Consider the following 21,916-nt stretch of genomic DNA (forward strand, 5'->3'; position numbering starts at 1 on the left):
GCAGGGTGAACAGGCCGTGGCCCGGGTGGCTGAGGTCCTTGATGATCTTTTTGGCCTTCCTGTGACACCGGGTGCTGTAGATGTCCTAAAGGGCAGGCCGTGTGCTCCAGGTGATGCGTTGGGCTGACCGCACCACCCTCTGGAGAGCCATGCGGTTGCGAATGGTGCAGTTGCCGTACCAGGCGGCGATACAGCCTGACAGGATGCTCTCAACGGTGCATCTGTATAAGTTTGTAAGGATCTTAGGGGCCAAGCCAAATTTCTTCAGCCTCCTGAGGTTGAAGAGGCGCTGTTGCGCCTTCTTCACCACACTGTCTGTGTGGGTGGACCATTTCAGATTGTCAGTGATGTGTACGCCGAGGAACTTGAAGCTTTTTTTACCTTCTCCACTGCGGCTGTCTCCTGAAGTCCACCATCATCTCCTTCGTTTTGTTGACATTGAGGGAGAGGTTATTTTCCTGGCACCACTCCGCCAGGGCCCTCACCTCCTCCCTGTAGGCTGTCTCGTCATTGTTGGTAATCAGGCCTACTACTGTTGTGTCATCTACAAACTTGATGATTGCGTTGGAGGCGTGCGCGGCCACACAGTCATGGGTGAACAGGGAGTACAGGAGGGGGCTGAGCACGCACCCTTGTGGGGCCCTAGTGTTGAGGATCAGCGAAGTGGAGGTGTTGTTTCCTACCTTCACCACCTGGGGGCGGCCCGTCAGGAAGTCCAGGACCCAGTTGCACAGGGCAGGGTTCAGACCCAGGGCCCCGAGCTTAATGATGACTTTGGTGTTATAGATGTTGTGGCTGCTTGGCGTGATGTATTGTTGTCTCTACCTTCTTGCCCTTTGTGCTGTCGTCTGTGCCCAATAATGTTTGTACCATGTTTTGTGCTGCTACCATGTTGTGCTGCTGCCATGTTGTCATGTTGTGTTGCTACCATGCTGTGTTGTCATGTGTTGTTGCCATGCTAGGTTGTTGTCTTAGGTCTCTCGTTATATGTATTGTTGTGGTGTCTCTCTTGTCGTGATGTGTGTTTTGTCCTACATTTTTATTTTTTAATCCCCTGTCCCTGCAGGAGGCCTTTTGCCTTTTGGTAGCCCGTCATTGTAAATAAGAATTTGTTCTTAACTGACTTGCCTACTTAAATAAATGTTAAATAAATAAATAAATAAAATATAAATATATAATGAACGTCAACTAATGGCATTACACATTTTATTCTTATTCAGACAAAAATATGTTCCATTAATCAATTCCTTTTTACAATCAGCACCTGTGTTTGGAATAATACTGATGGGAACAGTCATGAGGTAGTGAATGTTTTTCATGTCAACAACTTATCAATGTTCTCAGAACAACGTCATCACATTTTCATTAGCTTGACGTCTAGTACACAAATTAACTCAATGAAACACAACAACAAAATTCAAGAGGTTTCAAGGTTAGAATCAAGAAATGCACATTATATTCATCTATTTAATAATTTACATTTAAAAAAAATATCCAAAACATTTAATGAACATCTAAGGGCTTTATACATACCCAATATATCAAAAGTTGATCATAACATTTTATTTGAATCCTCCCTGAGATTGGAAGGTTGGTAGTTGGAGACCCGGCTGAGTTACACCAAAGACTATAAACACGGGACCAGGTGCGTCTGCTTGGCACTGTTGGAAATTGTTTAGCGGACTATGAGATAAAACTGAGTTCATCATGAACATATTAGTGAACCTTCTTTGTGGCTAAACTGAATTGGGTAATTTCACCGTGTGTGCGACCCTTTTGATTTCCCCCTTCATAATAGGAGGCCTCCTGTCTGTGTGGGAACTGTGGAGCAGACACAGAGACACAGCATGTGGGAACAGACAGACGGGACAGACGTGTCTCCCATCATGCATCTGTCGACAAGGTGATGGTCACTAAACAGGGTAAACAATGTGTTCAAGAGCCACTTGTTCTGCCCCGCTGAGACTGACTGGGACGGGGTTTGGGAGAGCTTCACATGTCTCTCTTCCTCTCTGGGGAGTGGTAACAGGTTCACAGGGTGTGTGGGTGTGTGTGTGTGGGTGTGGGTGTGTGTGTGTGGGTGTGGGTGTGTGTGTGTGTGTGGGTGTGTGTGTGTGTGGGTAAAAGAGGGAATCTGACCTAGGGGCTTTTACTTAAATCCATGGCTGTCCTATCTATGTTATCAGGGACTGAAACCAGCCTGACATTTAAAAAAAATCAATTTTAGAATAAGGCTTAAATAAAATAAAAAAATTTGTAACGTAACAAAATGTGGAAAAAGTTAAGGGGTCTGTATACTTTCCGAAGGCATACATACATACACACTGAAAGGCATACATACATACATACATACACACATGCGGTGGCCTTTTGTCTCTCGCCTCACACAAAGTGATAAAGAGCGGCGCCTGCGGTCGAACAGAGTTTAAACTAAAACATGAGTGTTTTTTGCAAGATAAGGGATTTGATTGAGTGTATTACTATTGATTCTGAACTGAGTGAAAGTTTGAATGTAGCCGTCCACCATAGACAAAGGGAGTGGGCGGAGCAATAAAAAGAGCGGGAAACTGAAGAGGGAGGGAGGGATTTTAAAGCTAGGGTGTGTGTGGAGGGGGCACTATATAAGATGGAGGGAGAGAGGAGGTGAGGAGGTGCTACTCTGCAGACCGGCATCGGCTTTATTGAAATTGTAAGAAAGTCATTCTTAACTCTACAAAAAAACTCTGGAAGTATTTTGATTTGTAATAAAGTATAGTGATTGTTTCCCACCACAGCACTCAGCATTAAGGAGGTAGATTGGTGGGGGTAAGCGTCCTGTACAGGGGGACGTGTACATCAAGCTCGCTTATGCTATAGAAAGGCTCACAGCCGAGTCCAAGGTTACTTACTTTCTTTTATCCAGTCAAAGTTCATAATCAAAACAATAATAATACACATTTTATGAATGTAAAAGTAGGCACATTTCTAAAAAAACATTATCTCATATAAACAACAAATTAAAACACAATTTCTGTCAAAAACATAAGTCAGAACAACAGCCTCTCTACTCAATTTCAGGTCCTCTGACTGGGAAAATGTCTTTCCACAATGAGAGCTTCTCCTCCTGTGTATTTGTATGTATTCTTTCATGGCCTTTCAGGTTCCATAACCAGGTAAATCTTATTCCACACTGAGAACAGTGGTAGGTCTTTTCTCCTGTGTGTCTCCTCCTCTCATGTGTTTTCGGGCTCCCTAACAAGGTAAAAGTACTTAGACATTGGGAGCAGTGGTCAGGTGTGTCGTCTCATGTGATGTAAGGTCCTGTAATCGTGAAAATCTCTTTCCACACTTGGAGCATTGGTAGGGCCTTTCTCCTGAGTGTATTCCTTTATGCCTTTTCAGGCTTCCTAAACGGGTAAAACTCTTTCCACAGAAGGAACATTGGAAAGGCTTTTCTCTTGTGTGTGTCCTCTTGTGTTCTTTTAGGTTGCCTAACGTGGTCAAACTCTTTCCGCACAGGGAGCAGTGGTGAGACTTCTCTCCTGTATGTATTCTCTTATGTATTTCCAGGGTGTCTAAATTAGAAAAATACTTTCCACACTGGGAACAGTAATAGGGCTTCTCCCCTGTGTGCATTCTCTCGTGTTTTTTCAGATGTCCTAACTTGGTAAATCTCTTTCCGCACTCAAAGCAGTGGTAAGGCTTTTCCCCTGTGTGCGTCCTCTCATGTGATTTCTGGTCTTGTGATTGTGAAAATCGCTTTCCACAATGGGAGCAGAGGTAAGGCTTTTCTCCTGAGTGTATTCCTTTATGCCTTTTCAGGCTCCCTATCCGGGTAAAACTCTTTCCACACTGGGAACATTGGAAAGGCTTTTCTCTTGTGTGTGTCCTCTCATGCTCTTTTAGATTGCCTAACATGGTAAAACTCTTTCCGCACAGGGAGCAGTGGTAAGGCTTCTCTCCCGTATGGATTCTCTTATGTATTTTCAGGCTCCCTAACTGAGTAAATCTCTTTCCACACTGGGAGCAGTGGTAGGTCTTCCTCCCTGCTGTATGTATTTCCTCATGCCTATTCAGGGCCCTTAACCAGGTAAAACTCTTTCCACACTGGGAACATTGGAAAGGCTTTTCTCCTGTGTGCATCTTCTCATGCTGTTTTAGGTCCCCTAACCACCTAAAACTCCTTTCACAGTGGGAGCAGTGGTGTGGTCTTGCTGGTTTGGGCGTCTCTGGGTCTGGTTCCCCTGAAGACCTCTTCCTGCTGTCAGAGTGAGATTCTGGTCTCTCTCCTGCCAAAGAGAGTATTTAGTTAAACCGAGACCTGAATGAAACCTCCACATGATAAACTGTCTTCCTGTTGAGAACAAGTTCTCATTTACAAACTGCGACCTGGCCAAGATAAAGCAAAGCAGTGCGATAAAAACAACAACACAGAGTTACATATGGGGTAAACAAAACATAAAGTCAAAAATACAACAGAAAATATATATACAGTGTGTGCGAATGTAGTAACTTATGGAGGTAAGGCAATAAATAGGCCATAGTGCAAAATAGTTACAATTTCGTATTAACACTGGAATGATAGATGTGCAAAAGATGATGCGCAAATAGAGATACTGGGGTGCAAAAGAGCAAAATAAATAACAATATTGGGATGAGGTAGTTGGGTGGGCTAATTGGGCTAACACCCAATTCCCCTGTGTGAAAAAGTAATTGCCCCCTTACACTCAATAACTGGTTGTGCCAGCTGCAATGACTCCAACCAAATGCTTCCTGTAGAGTCTCTCATGTCGCTGTGGAGGAATTTTGGCCCACTCTTCCATGCAGAACTGCTTTAACTCAGTGACGTGTGGGTTTTCAAGCATGAACTGCTCGTTTCAAGTCCTGCCACAACATCTCAATTGGGATTAGGTCTGGACTTTGACTAGGTCACTCAAAAACTTCAAATGTGTTGCTTTTTAGCAATTTTCATGTAGACTTGATTGTGTGTTTTGGATCATTGTCTTGCTGCATGACCCAGCTGGGCTTCAGCTTACAGACGGATGGTCTGACATTCTCCTGTAGAATTCTCTGATACAGAGCAGAATTCATGGTTCCTTCTATCAAGGCAAGTCGTCCAGGTCCTGAGGCAGCAAAGCATCCCCAAACCATCACACCACCACCACCACGCTTGACCTTTGGTATGATGTTCTTACTGTGGAATGCAGAGTTTGGTTTTCGCCAGGCATTACTGGAACCATGTCGTCCAAAAAGTTATACTTTTGAATCATCTGTCCATAGAACGTTCTTCCAAGAGTCTTGATGATCATCCAGGTGCTTTTTGACAAACTTGAGTCAACTTTTTGGACGGGATGGGTCCCATTATGCCTGGCGAAAACCAAACACTGCATTCCACAGTAAGAACCTCATACCAACGGTCAAGCGTGGTGGTGGTGGTGTGATGGTTTGGGGATGTTTTGCTGCAGGAAGCATTTGGTTGGAGTCATTGCAGCTAAAGATGGCACAACCAGTTATTGAGTGTAAGGGGGCAATTACTTTTTCACACAGGGGAATTGGGTGTTGCATAACTTAGTTTATGAAATAAATATGTAATTGTTGTGTTATTTGTTCACTTATGTTCCCTTTATCTAATATTAGGTTTTGGTTGAAGATCTGATAACATTCAGTATCACAAATATGCAAAAGTAGAGAAAATTAGAAAGGGGGCAAATACTTTTTCATAGCACTGTATATGCCAATTATATGATGGTCCGACCGCATTCTGTCCCCATCAACACTTTTTAAACTTTTGGTGCCAGCAAGAATGAGATAAGAGAGTAGTGAAGACAACTAGCTTGATTGAGCCGATCTCACTGGATCAGGATATTTAACCTTGATTTAACTAGGCAAGTCAGTTAAGAACAAATTCTTATTTACAATGACGGCCTACCCCGGCCTACCCCGGCCAAACCCTCCCCTAACCGGGACGACGCTGGGCCAATTGTGCGCCGCCCTATGGGACTCCCGATCACGGCCGGTTGTGATCCAGCCCGGGAACAAACCCGGGTCTGTAGTGACACCTCTAGCACTGCGATGCAGCGCCTTAGACTACTGCGCCACTCGGGAGGCGTATTTAAGCCTCCATATATCCACTAGTTCCAATATATCCATGACATTTGTGATATCCTTAAGTGCAGGAGGGTGATAGTTTGTAGTGTGATTTCCTTAAGTGCAGGAGGGTGATAGTTTGTAGTGTGATTTCCTTAAGTGCAGGAGGGTGATAGTTTGTAGTGTGATTTCCTTAAGTGCAGGAGGGTGATAGTTTGTAGTGTGATTTCCTTAAGTGCAGGAGGGTGATAGTTTGTAGTGTGATTTCCTTAAGTGCAGGAGGGTGATAGTTTGTAGTGTGATTTCCTTAAGTGCAGGAGGGTGATAGTTTGTAGTGTGATTTCCTTAAGTGCAGGAGGGTGATAGTTTGTAGTGTGAATTCCTTAAGTGCAGGAGGGTGATAGTTTGTAGTGTGATTTCCTTAAGTGCAGGAGGGTGATAGTTTGTAGTGTGATTTCCTTAAGTGCAGGAGGGTGATAGTTTGTAATGTGATTTCCTTAAGTGCAGGAGGGTGATAGTTTGTAATGTGATTTCCTTAAGTGCAGGAGGGTGATAGTTTGTAATGTGATTTCGTTAAGTGCAGGAGGGTGATAGTTTGTAGTGTGATTTCCTTAAGTGCAGGAGGGTGAAAGTTTGTAGTGTGATTTCCTTAAGTGCAGGAGGGTGATAGTTTGTAGTGTGATTTCCTTAAGTGCAGGAGGGTAATAGTTTGTAGTGTGATTTCCTTAAGTGCAGGAGGGTGATAGTTTGTAGTGTGATTTCCTTAAGTGCAGGAGGGTGATAGTTTGTAATGTGATTTGCGTATCTTAATTTCCACTATTCGTGAATAATATGGTTAATAATGTAGGCAGTTCATGTGAAGGATTGTTACCTCTAACCAGGACTGACATTACAAAGATTACATTTTTGGAAAGTAATTATTATTTTAGCAAACAATTATTGTGATTCATCCTATATTGTCCCTAACATCATAACCCCATAGCAACAGATGTGGGATACATACACACACACGACCCCTGCCCAATGACAAGAGCCTACCAGACGAGCTAAATGACTTCTATGCGCACTTTGAGGCAAGCAACATTGAAGCATGCATGAGAGCACCAGTTGTTCCGGACGACTGTGTGATCATGATAGATTGACAGCTCATCTACCTTTTTGGGCAGTGAGCCCACGCCCACTTCGTCTGGTTGTTTGTCTACCATGGTGACCCTATACTATTCTAATGTATTAGCTCCACTTCGTCTGGTTATTTGTCTACCATGGTGACCCTATACTATTCTAATGTATTAGCTCCACTTCGTCTGGTTATTTGTCTACCATGGTGACCCTATACTATTCTAATGTATTAGCTCCACTTCGTCTGGTTATTTGTCTACCATGGTGACCCTATACTATTCTAATGTATTAGCTCCACTTCGTCTGGTTATTTGTCTACCATGGTGACCCTATACTATTCTAATGTATTAGCTCCACTTCGTCTGGTTATTTGTCTACCATGGTGACCCTATACTATTCTAATGTATTAGCTCCACTTCGTCTGGTTATTTGTCTACCATGGTGACCCTATACTATTCTAATGTATTAGCTCCACTTCGTCTGGTTATTTGTCTACCATGGTGACCCTATACTATTCTAATGTATTAGCTCCACTTCGTCTGGTTATTTGTCTACCATGGTGACCCTATACTATTCTAATGTATTAGCTCCACTTTGTCTGGTTGGAGTTCATACAGCTCCTGGATTGAGTATGTCAATGCAAGTGTTTGTTCCTCCGTTACCGCTGCTGCCACTGTATCCAATAGATGGGCAAACATCCAGAGGTTGCTAAGGAGTTGAGTGTAGAGATTTGTATCCACGTAATCACTTGAGACAACAAAAAGTAAAAAAAAACAAAAAAAAAAAACAGACAACATTGCTTTCTGAGTGGCTAAAACAGGTTTAGCACCAATCAAGAGCCACTATAAGCTGCAGAAGATACTGGGACGGAACGCAGCACTGCAGAGAGTGTGTGGAGAGGGGGAGGGACGGAGAGGGGAGGGAGGGAGGGAGGGGGGGAGGGGGGGAGAGGGAGGGGAGGGAGGGAGGGAGAGGGGAGGGACGGAGAGGAGAGGAGAGGGAGGGGAGGGGAGGGAGGGAGGGAGAGGGGAGGGACGGAGAGGGGAGGGAGGGAGGGAGGGAGAGGGGAGGGAGGGAGGGAGAGGGGAGGATGGGGAGGGGAGGGAGGGAGAGTGTGTGGGAGTTTGTAACCTCTGAAAACAGTGTATTTTACTTACTGTGTAAATATAATCTTGGTGTGGTCTCAGAATTTCATGTTATAAGTGTATTGTCTTCCTGAGGTAACATTCCGTCCGTAAGCTGATAGTGTCTTAACCACCGTTCCACAGGTGCACGTTCATCCATTGTTTATGGTTCATTGATCAAGCACGGGGAAACTGTGTTTAAACCCCTTTACAATGAAGATCTGTGACGTTATTTTGGATTTTTACAAATCATCTTTGAAAGACAGGGTCCTGAAAAAGGGACGTTTCTTTTTTTTTTGCTGAGTTCATATATCTTAGTCTCTTTTTAAATTGTGATGTCATATTCTGTTGTTATGTACTATCCTACATTGAGAAGGTAGAATACAGTGGTGTTACCAACTGAATGGAGGGAGGCACAGCTTCTGTTTGACATCCAGTCCACCTGATGTTCCTTACCCAGTGTGAACCAGATTGAATAAAGCCAACCCTCAGACTCCTCTATCCTTTTCCCCATGTAGCTATACATCTACATGACATTATGGCAGCCATTTTAGCGCTGCATTAGTATTACAAGGGGAATATTTGAATTATACCATGTAACTGAATGTCTAGAATTAGAACAATATTCAGATTTGTAAAAGTTCGCCCAATTTTATTAAATTTCTAAAGCGCTTTTAATAACAACCTTATGTCTCAGGTTCAGCCTAATGAAAATGTCACTGTTCCTGGTACAAAAACAAATGTCCTTATCCCGGAGCTCGAGTAAATGACATTACTAAGCTGCTCCCGAATGTACTACGTCAGGACATGGATTATATCGTAGTCCATGTGGGGTTTTTAATGACATTATGAAGGGCAGCTCTGAACAGTTGAAACTGGATTTTAAAAAGAGCTGATTGGCTCTCTGATAGACACTAATAAAAGACCCATCATATCTGGCCCTGTGCCCTCTCTGAATCATGGCATCATATCTGGTCCTGTGCCCTCTCTGAATCATGGCATCATATCTGGCCCTGTGCCCTCTCTGAATCATGGCATCATATCTGGCCCTGTGCCCTCTCTGAATCATGGCATCATATCTGGCCCTGTGTCCTCTCTGAATCATGGCATCATATCTGGCCCTGTGCCCTCTCTGAATCATGGCATCATATCTGGCCCTGTGCCCTCTCTGAATCATGGCATCATATCTGGCCCTGTGCCCTCTCTGAATCGTGGCATTGAACGCTTTAGCAGGATTCTTTCTCTTCGCAACTGGCTACGTGATTATTGCAGCTCAATGGGGGTGCAACTTCTGTTGACAATTTCGATACCTTTTGGAAACAAAAACACATTTTATAAAGGAGGATGGGGATCCACCCGAATAATTTGGGTTCTTGGATCCTTTCACAGCACTATGAAGCTGCGTTGAGACAATGAATGATCAATGACCCAAGCCCTTTCACAGCACTATGAAGCTGCGTTGAGACAATGAATTTATCAATGACCCAAGCCCTTTCACAGCACTATGAAGCTGCGTTGAGACAATGAATTTATCAATGACCCAAGCCCTTTCATAGCACTATGAAGCTGCGTTGAGACAATGAATTTATCAATGACCCAAGCCCTTTCACAGCACTATGAAGCTGCGTTGAGACAATGAATGATCAATGACCCCAAGCCCTTTCACAGCACTATGAAGCTGCGTTGAGACAATTAATTTATCAATGACCCAAGCCCTTTCACAGCACTATGAAGCTGCGTTGAGACAATGAATTTATCAATGACCCAAAGCCCTTTCACAGCACTATGAAGCTGCATTGAGACAATGAATTTATCAATGACCCAAGCCCTTTCACAGCACTATGAAGCTGCGTTGAGACAATGAATTTGTCAATGACCCAAGCCCTTTCACAGCACTATGAAGCTGCGTTGAGACAATGAATGATCAATGACCCCAAGCCCTTTCACAGCACTATGAAGCTGCGTTGAGACAATGAATGATCAATGACCCCAAGCCCTTTCACAGCACTATGAAGCTGCGTTGAGACAATGAATTTATCAATGACCCAAGCCCTTTCACAGCACTATGAAGCTGCGTTGAGACAATGAATATCAATGACCCAAGCCCTTTCACAGCACTATGAAGCTGCGTTGAGACAATGAATTTATCAATGACCCAAAGCCCAGCACAGTTAATCCATACTATTGTGTGGCTGATATGTCATAATGCTTCAGCAAATGTACTGTGCCTTTCGGAAAGTATTCAGACCCCTTGACTTCGTCAGACCAGATCATGTAGTTTCTAAGAGTCCAAGCAGGGCTGTCATGTGCCTTTTTACTGAGGAGTGGCTTCCGTCTGGCCACTCTGTCATAAAGGTTCTGATTGGTGGAGTGCTGCAGAGAGATGGTTGTCCTTCTGGGAAGTTCTCCCATCTCCACAGAGAGGAACTCTAGAGCTCTCAAGGATGATCAATGGAAAACAGGATGCACCTGAGCTCAATTTCGAGTCTCATAGCAAAGGGTCTGAACACTTATGTAAATAAGGTATTCCTGTTTTTTAATTTTTTTTTATCAATTTGCAAACATTTCTAAAAACCTGTTTTCACTTTGTCATTATGGGGTATTGTGTGGAAAATGTTTTATCTAATCCATTTTAGAATAAGGCTGTAACGTAACAAAATGTGAAAAAAGTCAAGGGGGCTGAATACTTTCCGAAGTCACTGTACATTATCCCAGGGGCGTTGGTAGAGACAACGTAAGTAACCTAATTTATGTCCCTCTTACTGCCCGGAATGCCTCTAATGATCCCACAGCAGTAATCATGTGCCAGAGTTCTACTGTTAGCACTGAGGCGGTGTGCCCTAGCAGGAAGTCCACTGTGTGCAGCTCACTCTACACTGTGTGCAGCTCACTCTACACTTTCTGCCGGAATCACTGGACCCTAGCGCCGGATCATCACAACCAGCTAGCTAGCTGCAACCTGTTGCTGGCTGATACCATTGCCATATAGCAAGCACCAATTAGCCTTGAGCTAGCCTGCTAGCTCCCTGCTAGCTGTGCTGAAGCACCAATTCGAACTGCTCTCGGACTCACATATTGCTGTTCCCTGGACCTTATGATCACTCAGCTGCACAGCTGATGCCTGCTGGACTGTTCCTTTACACGGTACTCTGTCCTGTTTTTTTTCTGTTTAGTCTTAGCCCAAACGTTATCGCTATTTCCAGTTGTGTCTTAGCTCTCTCTAATAACACGTGACTGCTTTATGCCTCTCTCCCATGTCAATTATGCCTTGCCTATTGCTGTTTGGGTTAGTTCTTATTATACAATTTCAATGTAGAACCCCTAGTCCCTCTCAAACTGTCTCATATAGTTCCTTTGTTCCCCCCCCCATACACGCCGAGACCGGCTCAATCGATGCCTCCAATGATGCTATCTCTTTCATTGTTACCCAACACTTAGGATTACCTGAACTGTACTCATATCCTTCCATATCCTTTTCTGTACATAATGCCCTGAATCTTTTCTACAACGCCCGGAGAACTGCCCCCTTTATTCTATGTACCCAACGCACTAGAAGACCAGTTCTTAAAGCCTTTAGTCGTATCCTTATTCTACTCCTCCTCTGTTCCTCTGGTGATGTAGAGGCTAACCCAGGCCCTGCAGCCCCCAGTATCACTCCTACTCCCCAGGAGCTATCATTTATTGACTTCTGTAACCGTAAAAGTCTTGGTTTTCTGCACATAAATATCAGAAGCCTCCTTCCTAAGTTTGAGTTATTCACTGCGTTAGCACACTCCGCCAACCCTGATGTTCTAGCAGTGTCTGAATCCTGGCTTAGGAAGGCCACCAAAAATTCTGAAATTTCCATCCCCAACTATAACATTTTCCGTCTAGATAGAACTGCCAAAGGGGGTGGAGTTGCAATCTACTGTAGAGATAGCCTGCAGAGCTCCATCATACTATCCAGGTCTGTGCCCAAACAGTTTGAGCTTTTAGTTCTAAAAATCCACCTTTCCAGAAATAAATCTCTCACTGTTGCCGCTTGCTACAGACCCCCCTCAGCCCCCAGCTGTGCCCTGGACACCATATGTGAACTGATTGCCCCCCATCTATCCTCAGAGTTCGTACTGCTTGGTGACCTAAATTGGGATATGCTTAATACCCCAGCCATCCTACAATCCAAGCTAGATGCCCTCAACCTCACGCAAATTATCAACGAACCTACCAGGTACAACCCTAAATCCGTAAACATGGGTACCCTCATAGATATCATCCTGACTAACTTACCCTCTAAATACACCTCCGCTGTCTTCAACCAGGATCTCAGCGATCACTGCCTTATTGCCTGCGTCCGTAACGGGTCCGCGGTCAAACGACCACCCCTCATCACTGTCAAACGCTCCCAAAAACACTTCAGCGAGCAGGCCTTCCTAATTGACCTGGCCCAGGTATCCTGGATGGATATAGATCTCATTCCGTCAGTAGAGGATGCCTGGTTGTTCTTTAAAAGTAATTTCCTCTCAATCTTAAATAGACATGCCCCATTCAAAAAATACAGAACTAAGAACAGATATAGCCCCTGGTTCTCCTCAGACTTGACTGCCCTTGACCAGCACAAAAACATCCTGTGGCGTACTGCATTAGCATCAAATAGCACCGTGATATGCAACTTTTCAGGGAAGTTAGGAACCAATATACACAAGCAGTTAGGAAAGCAAAGGCTAACTTTTTCAAACAGAAATTTGCATCCTGTAGCACTAACTCCAAAAAGTTTTGGGACACTGTAAAGTCCATGGAAAATAAGAGCACTTCCTCCCAGCTGCCCACTGCACTGAGGCTAGGAAACACTATCACCACCGATAAATCTACAATAATCGAGAATTTCAACAAGCATTTTGCTACGGCTGGCCATGCTTTCCACCTGGCTACCACTACCCCGGCCACCAGCTCTGCACCCTCCGCTGCAACTTGCCCATGCCCCCCCCGCTTCTCCTTCACACAAATCCAGACAGCTGATGTTCTAAAAGAGCTGCAAAATCTGGACCCCTACAAATCATCTGGACTAGACAATCTGGACCCTTTCTTTCTAAAACTAGCCGCCAAAATTGTCGCAACCCCTATTACTAGCCTGTTCAACCTCTCTTTCGTAACGTCTGAGATCCCCAGAGATTGGAAAGCTGCCGCGGTCATCCCCCTCTTCAAAGGGGGTGACACTCTAGATCCAAACTGTTACAGACCCATATCCATCCTGCCCTGCCTTTCAAAAGTTTTTGAAAGCCAAGTCAACAAACAGATCACCAACCATTTCGAATCCCACCGTACCTTCTCCGCTATGCAATCCGGTTTCCGAGCTGGTCATGGGTGCACTTCAGCCACGCTCAAGGTCCTAAATGATATTATAACCACGATCGATAATAGACAGTACTGTGCAGCCGTTTTCATTGACCTGGCCAAGGCTTTCGACTCTGTCAACCACCGCATTCTTATTGGCAGACTAAATAGCCTTGGTTTCTCTAATGACTGCCTCGCCTGGTTCACCAACTACTTCTCAGATAGAGTTCAATGTGTCAAATCGGAGGGCCTGTTGTCTGGACCTATGGCAGTCTCTATGGGGGTGCCACAGGGTTCAATTCTTGGGCCAACTCTTTTCTCTGTGTATATCAATGACGTCGCTCTTGCTGCTGGTGACTCTCAGATCCACCTCTACGCAGACGACACCATTTTGTATACATCTGGCCCTTCATTGGACACTGTGTTAACAAACCTCCAAACGAGCTTCAATTCCATACAACACTCCTTCAGTAGCCTCCAACTGCTCTTAAACACTAGTAAAACAAAATGCATGCTCTTCAACCGAACGCTGCTTGCACCCGCCCACCCGACTAGAATCACTACTCTAGACGGGTCTGACCTAGAGTACGTGGACAACTACAAATATCTAGGTGTCTGGTTAGACTGTAAACTCTCCTTCCAGACTCACATTAAGAATCTCCAATCCAAAGTTAAATCTAGAATCGGTTTCCTATTTCGCAACAAAGCCTCCTTCACTCATGCTGCCAAACATGCCCTTGTAAAACTGACTATCCTACCGATCCTTGACTTCGGCGATGTCATTTACAAAATAGCCTCCAACACTCTACTCAGCAAATTGGATGTTGTCTATCACAGTGCCATCCGTTTTGTCTCCAAAGCCCCATATAATACCCACCACTGTGACCTGTACGCTCTTGTTGGCTGGTCCTCACTACATATTCGTCGCCAAACCCACTGGCTCCAGGCCATCTATAAATCACTGCTAGGCAAATCCCCGCCTTATCTTAGCTCATTGGTCACCATAGCAACACCCACCCGTAGTCTGCGCTCCAGCGGGTATATCTCACTGGTCATCCCCAAAGCCAACACCTCCTTTGGCCGCAATTCCTTCCAGTTCTCTGCTGCCAATGACTGGAACAAATTGCAAAAATCTCTGAAGCTGGAGACGCTTATCTCCCTCACTAACTTTAAGCATCAGTTGTCAGAGCACCTTACCGATCACTGCACCTGTACACAGCCCATCTGAAATTAGCCCGCCCAACTACCTCATCCCTATATTGTTATTTATTTTGCTCATCTGTACCCCAGTATCTCTATTTGCACATCATCTCTTGCACATCATTCCAGTGTTAATACTAAATTGTAATTATTTTGCACTATAGCCTATTTTATTGCCTTACCTCCATAACTTGCTAAATTTGCACACTGTATATTAATTGTATTTCTGTTGTATTTTTTTTATTTTTTTGGATTTTTGTTTTGTTTTACCCCATATGTAACTCTGTGTTGTTGTTTTTATCGCACTGCTATGCTTTATCTTGGCCAGGTCGCAGTTGTAAATGAGAACTTGTTCTCAACTGGTTTACCTGGTTAAATAAAGGTGAAATAAAAAATAAAAATAAAATAAAATAACATAAATAACATGAGCATGTTATTTATAAAGCAATGAAAACAAGCAAGCATCCCAGAAAAGTGCACAAAATAGACAACGTTAACATATGTAGCTTAAGTAACAAGGTTCATGAAATCAATAACTTGCTAGTAACAGATGACATTCATATTCTGACTATCTCTGAAAACTCACTTAGATAATACCTTTGATGATACAGTGATAGCAATAAATGGTTATAAGATCTACAGAAAAGACAGAAATGCCAGTGGTGGAGGTGTGGCTGTTTATATTCAGAACCACATTCCTGTAAAGATTAGAGAGGATGTCATGGTAAATACTGTTGAAGTAATATGGCTACAGGTTCATCTGCCTCACCTAAAGCCCATTCTGGTGGGAAGCTGCTATAGACCAAGTGCTAACAGTCAGAATCTGGATAACATGTGTGAAATGCTTGATAATGTATGTGATATCAACAAAGAGGTATATTTTCTGGGTTATTTCAATATTGACTGGCTTTCAACAAGCTGCCCACTCAAGAGAAAGCTTCAAACTGTAACCAGTGCCTGCAACCTGGTTCAGGTTATCAGTAACCCTGGATTGTAAACTGTCATGGTCAAAACATATTGATACAACAGTAGCTAAGATTGGGAGAAGTCTGTCCATAATAAAGCGCTACTCTGCATTCTTAACAACAATATCAACAAGGCAGGTCTTACAGGCCATAGTTTTGTTGTACCTGGACTACTGTTCAGTCGTGTGGTCAGGTGACACAAAGAGGGACCTTGTAAAATTACAGTTGGCTCAGAACAGGGCAGCACGGCTGGCCCTTAAATGTACACAGGGAGCTAACATTAATGATATGCATGTCAATCTCTCATGGCTCAAAGTGGAGGAGACATTGACTTCAGTGTTGACAAGCTGAATGTACCGAGGTGTCTGCTTAAACTACTATCACACAGCTCAGACACCCATGCATACCCCACAAGACATGCCACCAGAGGTCTCTTCACAGTCCCCAAGTCCAGAACAGACTATGGGAGGCAAACAGTACTACATAGAGCCATGACTACATGGAACTCTATTCCACATCAAGTAACTGATGCAAGCAGTAGAATCAGATTCAAAGAACAGATAAAAATATACCTTATGAAGAGCGGGGACTGTGAAGCAACACAAACATAGGCACAGACACATGATAAGACACGTACTATATACACACGTACACATGGATGTTGTATTGTAGATATGTGGTAGTAGAATAGTGGCCTGAGGAAACACACTAAATGAGTTGTGAAAAGTGTTATGAAGTGTAATGTCATGTAATATTTTAAATTGTATATAACTGCCTTTATGTTGCTGGACCTCAGGAAGAGTAGCTGCTGCCTTGGCAGGAACTAATGGGGATCCATAATAAACCCCAGGAAGAGTAGCTGCTGCCTTGGCAGGAACTAATGGGGATCCATAATAAACCCCAGGAATAGTAGCTGCTGCCTTGGCAGGAACTAATGGGGATCCATAATAAACCCCAGGAAGAGTAGCCGCTGCCTTGGCAGGAACTAATTTGGAATCCATAATAAACCCCAGGAAGAGTAGCTTCTGCCTTGGCAGGAACTAATGGGGATCCATAATAAACCCCAGGAAGAGTAGCTACTGCCTTGGCAGGAACTAATGGAGATCCATAATAAACCCCAGGAAGAGTAGCTGCTGCCTTGGCAGGAACTAATGGGGATCCATAATAAACCCCAGGAAGAGTAGCTGCTGCCTTGGCAGTACATTGGAGTAAAACAAGCTTATATGTTGGGTGCTGACGGGGTACGACAGTTGAACTAACCTCAGTGGACATATATAAGTTATATTCTCCAAGATTCAATGGCTAGGCCCAGAGCCATGTATACTGAACTAAAATCTAAAAGCAACATGTAACAATTTCTACAGTTTTACTGAGTTACAGTTCATATAACAAATCAGTCAATTGAAATAAATTCGTTAGGCCCTAATCTATGGATTTCACATGACTGGGAATACAGATATGCATCTGTTGGTCACAGATACTTAAAAAAAAATGGGCCTCAGGATCTTGTCACGGTATTTTTGTGCGTTCAAATTGCCATAGATAAAATGCAATTTGTATATGTGGTCTAAGGTTTTGAGGCCAGTTGGATGTACTGTCAAATTCTCTAAAACGACAGAGTGCCCCATTTCTACAATTGTGTTCGTTGTCCGTAGCCTATGCATGCCCATACCATAACCATGGGGTCTGTTCACATCAGCAAACGGCTCACTCACACGACGCCACGTGGTCTACGTTTGTGAGGCCTGTTGGACGTACTGTCAAATTCTCTAAAGCGACACTGGAGGTGGCTCAGGGTAGAGAACTTAACATTCATTTATCTGGCAACAGCTCTGGTGGACATTTCTCCAGTCAGCATGCCAATTGCACACTCTCAAAACTTGTATCAAAACAATACATTAATTCAACAAGTGCAGTTTGTGACCCTGCTTTTAAAACAGTACTCACTGGTGTTAATCAGATCTTCAGTCTCCTCTTCCTCTCCAAAAGGTTCTTTCACCATAACAGCCTCCTCTTCCTCCTTTTTCATTCTGAAAGCTTCTACCTCCTCTTCCTCCACTGTGATGGCCTCTATCCCCTCTTCCTCTTTCACTCTGAAAGGTTCTTCCTCTTCTTTCACTGTAACATTCTCCTCCTCTTCTTTCAATGTGATACTGATAGCCTCCTCTTCCTCCACTGTGACGGCCTCTATCCCCTCTTCCTCTTTCACTCTGAAAGGTTCTTCCGCTCCTTTTACTGAAACATCCTCCTGTTCTTCTTTCATGACAATGTTCAGCCCCAGAGCTTCTTTCTCCGTCCAGCAGACCTCATCTTCTTTAGCAGGGGGGTAGTTGCTTAGTGAGGTCATGGTCGGTGATGTTAGCTAGCTAGATTGCTAGTTAGCGTTAACGACTAGCCTGGTTCTAAGCTAAATTAGCAAGCCAGCTAGCTACTAACCTGATTAACAACGTAAATATTAAATGGGGCAACTAGCTATACGAAAGAAGTATGTTTAAAACACAGGGACAAATATACAACGAAACAGTCTAAAGAGCTTGAATGTTTCGTCTATATTGGCTAGCAAGCTACCGAGGCGGCTGACTAGATGTTGTTGAAAACGTCCCGTCTCGTCCACTAGATTATACGTCACGCTGGCAGCAACGCCAGAAACACGCAGATCTCCATCTGGAGTGGTGCAATAATGCAATAAAATGCAAATTAATTACTTAAAAATCATACAATGTGATTTTCTGGATTTTTGTTTTAGATTCCGTCTCTCACAGTTTAAGTGTACCTATGATAAAAATTACAGACCTCTACATGCTTTGTAAGTAGGAAAACCTGCAACATCGGCAGTGTATAAAAAATACTTGTTCTCCCCACTGTATATAAACTCAGCAAAAAAATTAAAAAATGTCCCTTTTTCAGGACCCTGTCTTTCAAAGATAATTCGTAAAAATCCAAATAACCTCACAGATCTTCATTGTAAAGGGTTTAAACACTGTTTCCCATGCTTGTTCAATGAACCATAAACAATTAATGAACATGCACCTGTGGAACGGTCGTTAAGACACTAAAAGCTTACAGACGGTCACAGATATGAAAACTTAGGACACTAAAGAGGCCTTTCTACTGACTTTGAAAAACACCAAAAGAAAGATGCCCAGGGTCCCTGCTCATCTGCGTGAAAGTGCCTTAGGCATGCTGCAAGGAGGCATGAGGACTGCAGATGTGGCCAGGGCAATACATTGCAATGTCCGTACTGTGTGACGCCTAAGACAGTGCTACAGGGAGACAGGACGGACAGCTGATCGTCCTCGCAGTGGCAGACCATGTGTAACAACACCTGCACAGGATCGGTACATCCGAACATCACACCTGCGGGACAGGTACAGGATGGCAACAACAACTGCCCGAGTAACACCAGGAACGCACAATCCCTCCATCAGTGCTCAGACTGTCCGCAACAGGCTGAGAGAGGCTGGACTGATGGCTTGTAGGCCTGTTGTAAGGCAGGTCCTCACCAGACATCACCGGCAACAACGTCGCTTATGGGCACAAACCCACCGTTGTTGGACCAGACAGGACTGGTAACAAGTGCTCTTCACTGACGAGTCGCGGTTTTGTCTCACCAGGGGTGATGGTCGGATTCGTGTTTATCTTCGAAGGAATGAGCGTTACACCAAGGCCTGTACTCTGGAGCGGGATCGATTTGGAAGTGGAGTGTCCGTCATGGTCTGGGGCGGTGTGTCACAGCATCATCTGACTGAGCTTGTTGTCATTGCAGGCAATCTCAATGCTGTGCGTTAAAGGGAAGACATCATCCTCCCTCATGTGGTACCCTTCCTGCAGGCTCATCCTGACATGACCCTCCAGCATGACAATGCCACCAGCCATACTGCTCGTTCTGTGTGTGATTTCCTGCAAGACAAATCACACACAGATTGACACAGTTGACAGTCGGAGGATTTCTTTTTTTGTTGAGATTATATATATATATATATATATATATACACTGCTCAAGAAAATAAAGGGAACACTAAAATAACACATCCTAGATCTGTATGAATGAAATAACCTTATTAAATAATTTTTTCTTAACATAGTTGAATGTGCTGACAACAAAATCACACAAAAATTATCAATGGAAATCAAATTTATCAACCCATGGAGGTCTGGATTTGGAGTCACACTAACATTAAAGTGGAAAACCACACTACAGGCTGATCCAACTTTGATGTAATGTCCTTAAAACAAGTCAAAATTAGGCTCAGTAGTGTGTGTGGCCTCCACGTGCCTGTATGACCTCCCTACAACGCCTGGGCATGCTCCTGATGAGGTGGCGGATGGTCTCCTGAGGGATCTCCTCCCAGACCTGGACTAAAGCATCTGCCAACTCCTGGACAGTCTGTGGTGCAACATGGCGTTGGTGGATGGAGCGAGACATGATGTCCCAGATGTGCTCAATTGGATTCAGGTCTGGGGAACGGGCGGGCCAGTCCATAGCATCAATGCCTTCCTCTTGCAGGAACTGCTGACACACTCCAGCCACATGAGGTCTAGCATTGTCTTGCATTAGGAGGAACCCAGGGCCAACCGCACCAGCATATGGTCTCACAAGGGGTCTGAGGATCTCATCTCGGTACCTAATGGCAGTCAGGCTACCTCTGGCGAGCACATGGAGGGCTGTGCGGCCCCCCAAAGAAATGCCACCCCTCACCATGACTGACCCACCGCCAAACCGGTCATACTGGAGGATGTTGCAGGCAGCAGAACGTTCTCCACGGCGTCTCCATACTCTGTCACGTCTGTCACATGTGCTCAGTGTGAACCTGCTTTCATCTGTGAAGAGCACAGGGCGCCAGTGGCGAATTTGCCAATCTTGGTTTTCTCTGGCAAATGCCAAACGTCCTGCACGGTGTTGGGCTGTAAGCACAACCCCACCTGTGGACGTCGGGCCCTCATACCACCCTCATGGAGTCGGTTTCTGACCGTTTGAGCAGACACATGCACATTTGTGGCCTGCTGGAGGTCATTTTGCAGGGCTCTGGCAGTGCTCCTCCTGCTCCTCCTTGCACAAAGGCGGAGGTAGTGGTCCTGCTGCTGGGTTGTTGCCCTCCTAAGGCCTCCTCCACGTCTCCTGATGTACTGGCCTGTCTCCTGGTAGCGCCTCCATGCTCTGGACACTACGCTGACAGACACAGCAAACCTTCTTGCCACAGCTCGCATTGATGTGCCATCCTGGATGAGCTGCACTACCTGAGCCACTTGTGTGGGTTGTAGACTCCGTCTCATGCTACCACTAGAGTGAAAGCACCGCCAGCATTCAAAAGTGACCAAAACATCAGCCAGGAAGCATAGGAACTGAGAAGTGGTCGGTGGTCACCACCTGCAGAACCACTCCTTTATTGGGGGTGTCTTGCTAATTGCCTATAATTTCCACCTGTTGTCTATTCCATTTGCACAACAGTATGTGAAATTTATTGTCAATCAGTGTTGCTTCCTAAGTGGACAGTTTGATTTCACAGAAGTGTGATTGACTTGGAGTTACATTGTGTTGTTTAAGTGTTCCCTTAATTTCTTTTAGCAGCGTATATAGCCATTGATTCTTGAAGAATATAACACATGCCTCATGAGCTTAGTTCAACTGTCGTACCCCATCAGATCCCAAAATAAGCTTTTTTTACTCCAATGTTTAGAAACAATGTAAATGTAAACCAACACTGTATCGCCTCAACATGGTTAAAACTATAATGTTGATATCATTGATTCTTGTATATAGAGCTGCAGAAAAAATTAAGAGACCACTGCAAAAATATCAGTTTCTCTGGTTTCACTATTTATAGGTATGTGTTTGGGTAAAAATAACATGTTTGTTTTATTCTATAAACTACTGACAACATTTCTCCCAAATTCCAAATAACAATATTGTAATTTAGAGCATTTATTTGCAGAAAATGACAACTGGTCAAAATAACAAAAAAATATGCAGTGTTGTCAGACCTCGAATAATGCAAAGAAAATAAGTTCATGTTCATTTTTAAACAACACAATACTAATGTTTTAACTAAGGAAGAGTTCAGAAATCAATATTTGGTGGAATAACCCTGATTTTCAATCACAGCTTTCATGCGTCTTGGCCTGCTCTCCACC

At 44.0% G+C, this 21,916-nt stretch overlaps 1 protein-coding gene across 1 annotated transcript; it reads right to left on the minus strand.

Annotated features, from left to right (window-relative positions):
- Positions 1-3,112: 3,112 nt before the first annotated feature.
- On the minus strand, positions 3,113-18,328 carry LOC311120485 (uncharacterized protein). The gene is made up of 2 exons (XM_084195072.1): positions 17,732-18,328; positions 3,113-4,268 (listed from the first exon to the last, which is right to left on the minus strand). The coding sequence occupies exons 1-2, from the start codon at positions 18,129-18,131 to the stop codon at positions 3,250-3,252; spliced, it is 1,419 nt and encodes a 472-aa protein (XP_084051198.1). The 5' UTR covers positions 18,132-18,328; the 3' UTR covers positions 3,113-3,249.
- Positions 18,329-21,916: the final 3,588 nt, after the last annotated feature.

The sequence above is a fragment of the Coregonus lavaretus genome, assembly GCF_964263955.1.
Source record: "Coregonus lavaretus genome assembly, contig: HAP1_SCAFFOLD_47, whole genome shotgun sequence".
Lineage (NCBI taxonomy): Eukaryota > Metazoa > Chordata > Actinopteri > Salmoniformes > Salmonidae > Coregonus > Coregonus lavaretus.